The sequence below is a fragment of the Sylvia atricapilla genome, chromosome 29 (assembly GCF_009819655.1).
Source record: "Sylvia atricapilla isolate bSylAtr1 chromosome 29, bSylAtr1.pri, whole genome shotgun sequence".
Lineage (NCBI taxonomy): Eukaryota > Metazoa > Chordata > Aves > Passeriformes > Sylviidae > Sylvia > Sylvia atricapilla.
The window spans coordinates 1-12,933 of NC_089168.1; the positions used below are offsets into that span (position 1 = coordinate 1).

Below are 12,933 nucleotides of genomic sequence, written 5' to 3' on the forward strand. Positions count from 1 at the left end.
GGAGGGATGAGGGGAAAATGGAGTGAGGAAATAAGGGATGAGAAGAGAGGGATGAGGAGAAATGGGATCAGGAAAAAAGGGATGTGGAAAAAAGGGATGAAGAAAAAGGGATTAGGGAAAATGGGGTCAGGGAAAAAATGGTATCAGGGAAAAAAAAGGGGGTGAGGAAATAAGGGATGAGAAGTGAGCGACGAGGAAAAATGGGATCAGGAAAACAGGAGGGATGAGGAAAAAGGGATGAGGAAATAAAGGATGAGAAGGGAGGGATGAGGAAAAACAGGATGAGGAAAAAAATGGGGTGAGGAAAACAGGAGGGATGAGGAAAAAAGGGATCAGGGAAAATGGGATCAGGAGAAATGGGATCAGGGAAAATGGGATCAAGGAAAAAATGGGGTGAGGAAAACAGGAGGGATCAGGAAAAAATGGGGTGAGAAAATAAGGGATGAGAAGAGAGGGATGAGGAAAAATGGGATCAGGAAAAAACGGGATCAGGAAAACAGGAGGGATGAGGAAAAATGGATGAGGAAAAGAGAAACAAGGAAAAGAGAGATGAGACAGAGGGATGAGGAAGAGGGACAAGGAAAAGAGAGATGAGGAAAAGAAGAATAAGGAAAAGAGGGATGAGAAAAGGAGGGATGAGAAAACGAGGGATGAGGAAAAGAGAAAGAAGGAGAAGGAAAAATGGGATGAGGAAGAGAGGGATGAGAAAAGAGGAAGAGAAGAAGAATGAGGAAAAATGACAAAAAGAGGGATGAGGAAGGACAAAGAAAAGGATGAGGAAAAAGAACAAAAAGAAGAGGATGGGGAAGAACAAAGAGAGGAGGATGAGGAAGAATAGTGAGATGAGGAAGAAGGACAAAGAGAAGAGGATGAAGAAGAAGGAGAAAGAAGAGGATGAAGAAGGACAAAGAAGAGGATGAGGAAGAAGGACACAAAGAAGACGATGAGGAATAAAGACAGAAGAATGATGAGGAAAAAGAACAAAGAGAAGAGTGATGAGGAAGAACAAAGAGAAGATGATGAAGGACAAAGAAAAGCAAGATGAAGAAGGAGAAAGAAGAGGATGAGGAAGAACAAAGAGAAGAATGATGAGGAAGAACAAAGAGAAGATGAGGAAGGACAAAGAGAAGAGGATGAGGAAGGACAAAAAGAGGACGAGGAAGAAGGACAATGAGAAGAGGATGAGGAAGGACAAGAAGAAGAACGATGAGGAAGAAGAACAAAGAAGAATGACGAGGAAGGACAAAAAGAAGAGGATGAGGAAGAAGGACAAAGAATAGTGAGATGAGGAAGAAGGATGAAGAAGAATGATGAGGAAGAGGGATAATGACAAGAGGATGAGGAAGGGGGAAAAAGAGAAGAGGATGAGGAGGAAGGACAAAGAAGAATGATGAGGAAGAGGGACAAAAAGAAGAGGATGAGGAAGGACAATGAGAAGAGGATGAGGAAGAAGAACAATGAGAAGAAGATGAGGAAGGACAAAGAGAAGAGGATGAGGAAGGACCAAGAGAAGAGGATGAGGAAGAAGAACAAAAAGAAGAGGATGAGGAAGGACAATGAGAAGAGGATGAGGAAGAAGAACAAAGAAGAATGACGAGGGACAAAAAGAAGAGGATGAGGAAGAGGGCCAAAGAGAAGAGGATGAAGAAGAAGGAGAAAGAAGAGGATGAAGAAGCACGAAGACAAGAAGACGATGAAGAAGGACCCAAAAAACCTCCACCCCAAACCCTCCTCCCCCAGCCCTCCCCGGGCCTCACCTGCAGCGTGGAGAGGCGTCCACTTCCTCTTCCTCTCCTTGAGCAGGGCGGAGGCGCCGTGGCTGGTGAGCACCTGCACGCAGTCGCTGGCGCCGCGCTCCGTGGCCAGGTAGAGCGCGGTGCGGCCGCGGTGGTCCCGCACGTCCAGGTTCACCAGCGTCTCGGCCAGCGCCTTCAGCGCTTCACAGTGACCGTTGTAGGCCTGGGGACACGGGGGACAGGTGAGGGACACACGGGGGGGACATGGGGGACAGGTGAGGGACACACGGGGGACACACAGGGGGGACACGACACGGGGGCATGAGGGACAGGTGAGGGACACACGGGGGGACACACAGGAGATACATGAGGGGACACACAGGGGACACACGGGGGACAGGTGAGGGACACGGGGACACACAGGAGATACATGAGGGGACACACAGGGGACACACGGGGGACAGGCGAGGGACACATGAGGGACACACGGGGGACACACAGGGGACACATAGGAGGGACACGACACAGGGGGGCATGAGGGACAGGTGAGGGACACACAGGGGACACATGGGGGACAGGCGAGGGACACACAAGGGACATGCGGGGGGGGAACAGGGGGGCACACGGAGGACATATGAGGGGACACGGGGGACACACAGGGGACATGGGGGTCACACAGGGGATACAGGGAGGACATGGGGGACACACAGGGGACATGGGGAACACACGGGGGGACACATGGGGGATACATGGGGGACAGGTGAGGGACACACAAGAGACACGCGGGGGGGAACAGGGAGGGAAACGGGCACTCGGAGGACACATGAGGGGACACACAGTGGGACACACGAGGGACACGCAGCAGGACACACGGAATACGCGGGGGACACGTGGGGGATACATGGGACACACGGGGGACACATGGGGACACAACACAGGGAGGACACGCGGGGACACGCAGGGAACACATGGGGGACATGGGGGACACGCAAGGGACACACGGGGGACACGGGGAACACATGGGGGACACACGGGGACATGCAGGGGGGCACGCAGGGGACATGGGGGGACACAGGGACATGCAGGGGACAGGTGGGGGGACACACAGGGGGACACACGAGGGACACGCAGGGGACACGCAGGGGACACGCAGGGGACATGCAGGAGGACACACGGGGGACACAGGATACACAGGGGGTTGGAGGTGGGCAGGGGAGAGGAAAGGTGTTGAGGGCGTTGGGGTGTGGCTCAGGTAATCAAAGTGTCCCCCAGGTAACCAAAGTGTCCCCTTGGATACCCAGAAATGTCCCACAGGGACCCAGAAATGTCCCCAGGCAGAAATGTCCCTCCCAGAAATGTCTCCCCCAAAAACCCTTCCAGGACCTTCCCAGGACACTTTGGGGACCCTTCCAGGAGCCAGCAGGAGCCCAGACCATTCCAGAACCCTCCCAGGACACCCTGAGAACCTTTCCAGGACCCAGAACACCCCAAAAATCCTTCCAGGACCCTCCCAAGAGCCTCTCAGGATACCCTGAGAACCCTTCCAGGACCCAGGACATGCCCAGGACTCTCCCAGAACCCTTCCAGGACCCAGGACACCCTGAGAACCCTTCCAGGACCCAGAATATTCCAGAACCCTTCCAGGACCCTCCCAGTCCCCCCTGAGCCCTCCCAGGACACCCTGAGAACCCTTCCAGGACCCAGAACATTCCAGAACCCTGCCAGGACCCTCCCAGTCCCCTTTGGAACCGTTCCAGGACCCAGAACATTCCAGAACCCTTCCAGGACCCAGGACACCCCAAGAACCCTTCCAGGACCCAGAACATTCCAGAACCCTGCCAGGACCCAGAACATTCCAGAACCCTGCCAGGACCCTCCTAGGACACCCCAAGAACCCTTCCAGGACCCAGAACATTCCAGAACCCTTCCAGGACCCTCCCAGGACACCCTGAGAACCTTTCCAGGACCCAGAACATTCCAGAATCCTTCCAGGACCTTCCCAGTTCCCTTTGGAACCCTTCCAGGACCCAGAACATTCCAGAACCCTGCCAGGACCCAGAGCATTCCAGAACCCTGCCAGGACCCTCGCAGGACCCGCAGCACTCACAGCTAAGTGCAAAGGGCTGACTGGGACGGTGCTTTCCACGTCCTCCAGGCAGTTAAAGGACATTTCCAGGAGCTGCCAAGGCAAAATCCAAAACTTGGGGCTGGGACGTTCCCCAACATCCCAACTGGGGCCAAAGCTGCTGCTGCTCCCAAATCCCAAATTTTCCCGGACTTGTCTTCCCCTCCTTGCTCTCGCTCCGAGGTTCCAGCTCAGATTTGCTCTCCTGATTAGGTTTTCCTTCTTTTCCTGGGGGATTTTCCCTCTTTTCCTGGGGGATTTTCCCCCTTTCCCTGCTGGATTTTCCCCTATTTCCTTCTGGATTTTCCCTATTTCCTGGGGTGTATTTCCCCCCCATTCCCTGCTGGATTTCCCCCCCATTCCCTACCCTATTTCCCCTCATTCCCTGCCGGATTTTCCCTATTTCCTGGGGTGTATTTTCCCTATTTCCTGGGGCAGATTTTCCCTATTTCCTGGGGTGTATTTTCCCTATTTCCCGGGGTGTATTTTTCCCTATTTCCCTGCCGGATTTTCCCTATTTCCTGGGGCGGATTTTCCCTATTTCCTGGGGCAGATTTTCCCTATTTCCTGGGGCAGATTTTCCCTATTTCCTGGGGCAGATTTTCCCTATTTCCCTGCTGGATTTTCCCTATTTCCTGGGGTGTATTTTCCCTATTTCCCTGCTGGATTTTCCCTATTTCCTGGGGTGTATTTTCCCCATTTCCTGGGGTGTATTTTCCCTATTTCCCTGCTGGATTTTCCCTATTTCCTGGGGCAGATTTTCCCTATTTCCTGGGGCAGATTTTCCCTATTTCCTGGGGTGTATTTTCCCTATTTCCTGGGGCGGATTTTTCCCTATTTCCTGGGGCGGATTTTCCCTATTTCCTGGGGTGTATTTTCCCTATTTCCTGGGGCAGATTCTCCCTATTTCCTGGGGCAGATTCTCCCTATTTCCTGGGGCAGATTCTCCCTATTTCCTGGGGCAGATTCTCCCTATTTCCTGGGGCGGATTTTCCCTATTTCCTGGGGTGTATTTTCCCTATTTCCTGGGGCAGATTTTCCCTATTTCCTGGGGCAGATTCTCCCTATTTCCTGGGGCAGATTTTCCCTATTTCCTGGGGCAGATTTCCCTATTTCCTGGGGTGTATTTTCCCTATTTCCTGGGGCAGATTTTCCCTATTTCCCTGCCGGATTTTCCCTATTTCCCTGCCGGATTTTCCCTATTTCCTGGGGTGTATTTTCCCTGTTTCCCTGCCGGATTTTCCCTATTTCCCTGCTGGATTTTCCCTATTTCCTGGGGCATATTCCCTATTTCCTGGGGCGGATTTTCCCTATTTCCTGGGGTGTAATTTCCCTATTTCCTGGGGCGGATTTTCCCTATTTCCTGGGGCAGATTTTCCCTATTTCCTGGGGCAGATTTTCCCTATTTCCTGGGGCAGATTTTCCCAATTTCCTGGGGTGTATTTTCCCTATTTCCTGGGGTGTAATTTCCCTATTTCCTGGGGCGGATTTTCCCTATTTCCCTACTGGATTTTCCCTATTTCCCTGCTAGATTTTCCCTATTTCCTGGGGCATATTCCCTATTTCCTGGGGCAGATTTTCCCTATTTCCCTGCTGGATTTTCCCTATTTCCTGGGGCATATTCCCTATTTCCTGGGGCGGATTTTCCCTATTTCCTGGGGTGTAATTTCCCTATTTCCTGGGGCGGATTTTCCCTATTTCCTGGGGCAGATTTTCCCTATTTCCTGGGGCAGATTTTCCCTATTTCCTGGGGCAGATTTTCCCAATTTCCTGGGGTGTATTTTCCCTATTTCCTGGGGTGTAATTTCCCTATTTCCTGGGGCGGATTTTCCCTATTTCCCTACTGGATTTTCCCTATTTCCCTGCTAGATTTTCCCTATTTCCTGGGGCATATTCCCTATTTCCTGGGGCAGATTTTCCCTATTTCCCTGCTGGATTTTCCCTATTTCCTGGGGCAGATTTTCCCTATTTCCTGGGGCGGATTTTCCCTATTTCCCTGCTGGATTTTCCCAATTTCCTGGGGTGTATTTTCCCTATTTCCCTGCCGGATTTTCCCTGTTTCCCTGCCCTCTTTCCCCCCATTCCCAGCCCGGGGTTGCTCTGACCAGCTCCAGGTTCTGCCGGTTGCCGTAGGCGGCGGCGTAGTGGACGGCGGTGTAACCCTGCTTGTCCCGCAGGGAGGGGTCAGCACCGTTGTCCAGCAGGAATTCCAGACAGCTGGAACGGCACACGGAGGGGAAAGGATGGAAAAAAGGGGGAAAACATCCTCTAGGGAAAGTTCTGAAATCCCTGTGGGTGGGTGGAGGGGTCTCGCGATGGGAAATGAGGGGAAGGTTTGGGCAGGAGTTGGAGGTTTTGAGAGAGGGAGGAATTGCCAGGAAAATGCCAGGAAAAGCCCAGGGAATTCACAGTAAAATTCCAGTAAAATTCCCAGTAAAATCCCAGTTAAATTCCAGGAAATTCTCTTCAATATTCCCAGCAAATTCCCAGTAAATTCCCAGTAAAATCCCAGTAAAATCCCAGTAAAATTCTCAGTAAAATTCTCAGTAAAATTCCAGGAAATTCTCTTCAATATTCCCAGAAAATTCCCAGCAAATTCCCAGTAAAATCCCAGTAAAATTCTCAGTAAAATCCCAGTGAAATTCTCAGTAAAATCCCAGTAAAATTCCCAGTAAATTTTAGCAAATTCCCAGCAAAATTCCCAGTAAAATTCCCAGTAAAATCCCAGGAAATTCCCAGTAAAAATGCCCAGTAAATTTTAGCAAATTCCCAGCAAAATTCCCAGTAAAATCTCATCAAAATTCCCAGTAAAATCCCAGGAAATTGTCAGCAATATTCCCAGCAAAATTCCCAGTAAAACCCCAGCAAAATCCCAGGAAATTGTCAGCAATATTCCCAGCAAAATTCTCAGTTAATTCCCAGTAAAATTCCTCAAATTCCCATTAAATTCCCATTAAATTCCCATCAAATTCCCACTAAATTCCCATTAAATTCCCAATAAATTCCCATTAAATTACCATTAAATTCCCAATAAATTCCCCTTAAATTTCCAGTAAATCCCATCAAATTCCCAGTAAATTCCCATTAAATTCTCATTAAATCTCCATCAAATTCCCAGTAAATTCCCAATAAAAACTCAATAAATTCCCAATAAATTCCCAATAAAATCCCAATAAAACCCCAATAATTCCCCATTAATTCCCCATGCCATCCCCAGCACTCACAAAAACGCCTCCTTCAGCCGCGACTCCTTCAGCGGCTCCTCGTCACTGCTGCCGGGGGGAGGCTCCGCCCTGGAATGTCACCGCTGTCACCTCGGGTGGTGACAGTGCCCACGGGGACACCAGTGTCACCGCTGTCACCTCGGGGCGGTGACAGTGCCCATAGGGACACCCCCAATGTCACCAGTGTCACCTCGGGGTGGTGACACAGCCCACGGGGACACCAGTGTCACCAGTGTCACCTCGGGGTGGTGACAGAGCCCACAGGGACACCAGTGTCACCGCTGTCACCTCGGGGTGGTGACAGTGCCCACGGGAACACCAGTGTCACCTCGGGGCGGTGACAGTGCCCACGGGGACACCAGTGTCACCGCTGTCACCTCGGGGTGGTGACACAGCCCACAGGGACACCAGTGTCACCTCGGGGCGGTGACAGTGCCCACGGGGACACCAGTGTCACCGCTGTCACCTCGGGGTGGTGACACAGCCCACGGGGACACCAGTGTCACCTCGGGGCGGTGACAGTGCCCACGGGGACACCAGTGTCACCTCAGGCTGGTGACACAGCCCACGGGGACACCAGTGTCACTGCTGTCACCTCAGGGCGGTGACACAGCCCACGGGGACACCCCCAGTGTCACTGCTGTCACCTCGGGGGGGTGACAGCACCCACAGTGCCACCAGTGTCACCTCGGGGGGGTGACAGAGCCCACAGGGACACCTCCAATGTCACTGGTGTCACCTTGGGTTGGTGACAGAGTCCACGGGGACACCTCCAGTGTCCCCAATGTCCCCAGCGCCCATTGATGTCCCCTATGTCCCCAATGTCCCCAATGTCCCCAGTGTCCCCTCACCTCCGGTAGGTGTCCGAGGCGGTGGCATAGTGCAGGGCAGTGCAGCCTTTGCCGTTGGGCTCGTTGTCCCCAATGTCCCCAATGTCCCCAAAGCCCCCAGGTGTCCCCAGTGTCCCCAGTGTCCCCTCACCTCCGGTTGGTGTCCGAGGTGGCGGCGTAGTGCAGGGCAGTGCAGCCTTTGTTGTCGGGCTCGTTGTCCCCAATGTCCCCACTGTCCCCAGTGTCCCCAATGTCCCCAAAGCCCCCAGGTGTCCCCACTGTCCCCACTGTCCCCACTGTCCCCAGGTGTCCCCAGTCTCCCCAATGCCCCCAGTGATGTCCCCAGTGTCCCCTCACCTCCGGTAGGTGTCCGAGGCGGCGGCGTAGTGCAGGGCAGTGCAGCCTTTGCCATCGGGCTCATTGTCCCCACTGTCCCCAGGTGTCCCCAGTCTCCCCAATGCCCCCATTGATGCCCCCAGGTGTCCCCACTGTCCCCAGTGATGTCCCCAGTGTCCCCAGCGTCCCCTCACCTCCGGTAGGTGTCCGAGGCGGCGGCGTAGTGCAGGGCAGTGCAGCCTTTGCCGTCGGGCTCGTTGGCGCTGGCCCCGGCTGTCACCAGTGTCACCGTGCACTGGTAGCTGCCGTTGGCCGCCGCGTAGTGCAGGGGGGTCCTGGGGACACACAGGGGACAAACGGGGACAGCTCGGCCTGAGGAGCCCTCCTGGAACCGGGGGACACCCCGGGAACCGGCCACGACCTACCAGGGGCTCAGAACATTCTGGAAACCCGGCCAGGACCCCCCAGGACCCTTCATGAGCCCTTCCAGGACCCAGCTGGAGCTCAGAACATCCTGGAAACCTTCCAGGACCCGCCCAGAACACCTCAGGAACCCTTCCAGGACCCTCCCAGGAGCTCAGAACACCCTGGAAACCCTTCCAGGACCCAATGGGAACCCTTCCAGGACCCAGCTGGACCTTAGAACATTCTGGAAACCTTCCAGGACCCTCCCAGAGCCCAATGGGAACCCTTCCAGGACCTGTAGAAGCCCAGGACATCTCAAGAACCCTTCCAGGACCTTCCCAGGACACCCCAAGAACCTCTCCCAGAACACCTCAGGAACCCTTCCAGGACCTGCAATAGCCCAGAACACCTCAGGAACCCTCCCAGGAGCTCAGAACATTCTAGAAACCCTTCCAGGACCTTCCCAGAACACCCCAGGAACCCTTCCAGGACCTGCAGTAGCCCAGAACCCTCTGGAAACCCATCCAGGACCTTCCCAGGAGCTCAGAACATTCTGGAAACCTTCCAGGACCCTCCAAGGGCATCTTGGAAACCCTTTCAGGACCCAACTGGACCTTAGAACATTCTGGAAACCTTCCAGGACCCTCCCAGAGCCCAATGGGAACCCTTCCAGGACCCTCCCAGGAGCTCAGAACATTCTGGAACCCTTCCAGGATCCCTCATGAGCCCTTCCAGGACCCAGCTGGAGCTCAGAACAACCCAAATCCCCTTCCAGGACCCACGAGGAGCTTAGAACTTCCAGGACCCAATGGGAACCCTTTCAGGACCCAGCTGGACCTTAGAACATTCTGGAAACCCTTCCAGGACCCTCCCAGAGACCAATGGGAACCCTTCCAGGACCTGCAGTAGCCCAGAACACCTCAGGAACCCTCCCAGGACCTGCAGTAGCCCAGAACACCTCAGGAACCCTCCCAGGACCATCCCAGCACACTTTGGGAACCCTTCCAGGACCCTCCCAGGAGCTCAGACCACCCTGGGAACCCTTCCAGGACCCTTCATGAGCCCTTCCAGGACCCAGCTGGAGCTCAGAACAACCCAAATCCCCTTCCAGGACCCACGAGGAGCTTAGAACATTTTGGAAACCCTTCCAGGACCCAATGAGAACCCTTCCAGGATCCTTCCAGGACCCAATGGGAACCCTTCCAGGACCCAGCTGGACCTCAGAACATTCTCAAAACCCTTCCAGGACCCTCCCAGAACATGTCAGGAACCCTTCCAGGACCTGCAGTAACCCAGGACCCTCTGGGAACCCTTCCAGGACCCTCCCAGGAGCTCAGAACATTCTGGAAACCTTCCAGGACCTTCCCAGAACATCCCAGGAACCCTTCCAGGACCTTCCCAGGAGCTCAGAACATTCTGGAACCCTTCCAGGACCCTCCCAGAGTCCTTTGGGACCCCTCCCAGGACCCGCGGGTGTCCCACGAGGCGCTGACCCCCAGGCCTTGGGGACACGTGTCCCCTCTCACCTCCCGAATTTGTCCCTCCGGCGCAGGTCGGCGCCGCTGCTCAACAGCAGGTTCAGACACTCCACGTTCCTGCGGGGACAGGGACACCGAGGTCACCGAGGGGACACAGAAATGTCACCTCAGGGACACCGAGGTCACCGCGGGGACACTGAGGTCACCGAGGGGACACCGAGGTCACCAAGGGGACACTGAGGTCACCGAGGGGACACCGAGGTCACCGAGGGGACACTGAGGTCACTGAGGGACACTGAGGTCACCGCGGGAACACTGAGGTCACCGAGGGGACACTGAGGTCACCAAGGGGACACACTGAGGTCACCGAGAGGACCCAAAGTGTCACCTCAGCGACCCAAAGTGTCACCTCAGGGACACAGAAATGTCCTTCAGGGACCCAGAAATGTCACCTTGGAGACACTGAGGTCACCAAGGGGACACCGAGGTCACCAAGGGGACCCAAAGTGTCACCTCAGGGACACAGAAATGTCACCTCGGGGACACTGATGTCACCTCAGGGACCCCAAATGTCACCTCTGGGACCCAAAGTGTCACCTCAGGGACACAGAAATGTCACCTCAAGGATCCCAAATGTCACCTCTAGGACCCAAAGTGTCACCTCAGGGACACAGAAATGTCACCTCGGGGACACTGACGTCACCACGGGGACACAGAATGTCACCTTGGGGACACAGAAATGTCCTTCAGGGACCCAGAAATGTCACCTTGGGGACACTGAGGTCACCTCAGGGACCCCAAATGTCACCTCTGGGACCCAAAGTGTCCCCTCTGGGACACAGAAATGTCACCTCAGGGACCCAAAGTGTCACCTCAGGGTCCCCAAAAGTCACCCTGGGGACACAGATATGTCACCTCAAGGACCTGAAATATCACCTCTGGGACCCAAAGTGTCACCTCAGGGACCCCCAAATGTCCCCCAGGACACCCTGAGCCCTTCCAGGACCCTCCCACCTTCCCAGGTGTCCCCATGTCCCCAGGTGCCTGCCCTCTCTCAGAGCTGGGAGCAGCGCTGGCCCCGTGTCCCCAGGTGTCCCTAGGTGTGTCCCCAGGTGTGTCCCCATGTCCCCAGGTGTCCCCAGGTGTGTGTCCCCAGGTGTGTGTCCCCAGGTGTGTCCCAGGTGTCCCCAGGTGCCGTACCCGCCCGAGGCAGCGGCGTGCAGACAGGTTCTGCCCAGGCTGCCCCCAGGTGTGTCCCCAGGTGTCCCCAGGTGTGTGTCTCCAGGTGTGTCCCCATGTCCCCAGCTGTGTCCCCAGGTGTCCCCAGGTGTCCATACCCCCCCGAGGCAGCGGCGTGCAGACAGGTCCTGCCCAGGCTGTCCCCATGTGTGTCCCCATGTCCCCAGGTGTGTCCCCATGTCCCCAGGTGTCCCCAGGTGCCATACCCCCCCGAGGCAGCGGCGTGCAGACAGGTCCTGCCCAGGCTGTCCCCAGGTGTGTCCCCAGGTGTGTGCCCAGGTGTGTCCCCATGTCCCCAGGTGTCCCAGGTGTCCCCAGGTGTCCATACCCCCCCGAGGCAGCGGCGTGCAGACAGGTCCTGCCCAGGCTGTCCCTATGTCCCCAGGTGTGTCCCCAGGTGTGTCCCCATGTCCCCAGGTGTCCCCAGGTGTGTCCCCAGGTGTCCATACCCCCCCGAGGCAGCGGCGTGCAGACAGGTCCTGCCCAGGCTGTCCGGGGTGTTGATGTCGAAGCCGGCCGAGAGCACGTGCTCATTGCTCAGCGAGGACACGATGCTGTACAACTGACCTGCAACGGATTTGGGTTAGAAACCACAGATTTGGGGTTTTATGGGGTTTGGTATGTGTCAGTGAGGACACGATGCTGTACAACTGACCTGGGGACCACAGACTTGGGTTAGAAACCACAGATTTGGGGTTTTTATGGGGCTTTTATGGGGTTTGGTATGTGTCAAGAGGACACGACGCTGTACAGCTGACCTGGGACACAGATTTGGGTTAGAAACCAGAGATTTGGGGTTTTTATGGGGATTTTATGGCGTTTTATGGGGTTTGTCATGTGTCATGAGGACACGATGCTGTACAACTGACCTGGAGGGGCACAGAGGGTTGGGGTACAGGGGACAGTGAGGGTCACCTTGGGGTCCCCAGGATCACCTGGGTGTCCCCAAGGGTCACCTCAGTATCCCCAAGGTCACCTGGGTGTGGCTGGCACGGGGACAGGATGGGGACAGCCTGGGGACAGGGAGGGGACATTGGGGACAGGGCAGGGACAGGGACAGGACAGATGGGGACAAGGTGGGGACAAGGGTAGGGACAGGCTGGGGACAGGCAGGAGACAGGAGGGGACAGTGGGGACAGGAGGGGACATTGGGGTCACTGGGGACACTGGGGATAGGAGAGAACAGTGGGGACAGGGGACAGGAGGGGACAGTGGGGACAGGAGGGGACAGTGGAGACACTGGGGACAGTGGGGACAGGAGAGGACAGCAGGGGACACTGGGGACACTGGGGACAGTCACCTGAGGAAAGCAGCTTGCGGCAGCAGTCGGAGAACCCGAAGAGAACGGCCAAGTGCAGCGGGAACATGTCGTGGATCCCGCGCCTGGGGGAGTGTGGGGTCAGGGGATGGGAGCCCAAAACTCCCCCGGGACACCCCAAAACCTCCTGGGACACCCCAAATCCCACCAGGGACACCCCAAACAACCCAAAACCTGCCCCAAACACCCCAAAACTGCCCCGGGACACCCCAAAACCTGCCCCGGATACTCAAGACCGCCCC

At 55.5% G+C, this 12,933-nt stretch overlaps 1 protein-coding gene across 1 annotated transcript; it reads right to left on the reverse strand.

Annotated features, from left to right (window-relative positions):
• Positions 1–1,757: 1,757 nt before the first annotated feature.
• Positions 1,758–12,740, reverse strand: ANKRD52 (ankyrin repeat domain 52; the record flags this gene model as incomplete). The annotated part of the gene is made up of 9 exons (XM_066337416.1): positions 12,674–12,740; positions 11,823–11,940; positions 11,335–11,373; positions 10,183–10,251; positions 8,446–8,586; positions 7,086–7,154; positions 5,967–6,078; positions 3,844–3,915; positions 1,758–1,959 (listed from the first exon to the last, which is right to left on the reverse strand). Coding segments are annotated over exons 1-9 (889 nt in total), but the record flags the coding sequence as incomplete, so codon positions are not given.
• Positions 12,741–12,933: the final 193 nt, after the last annotated feature.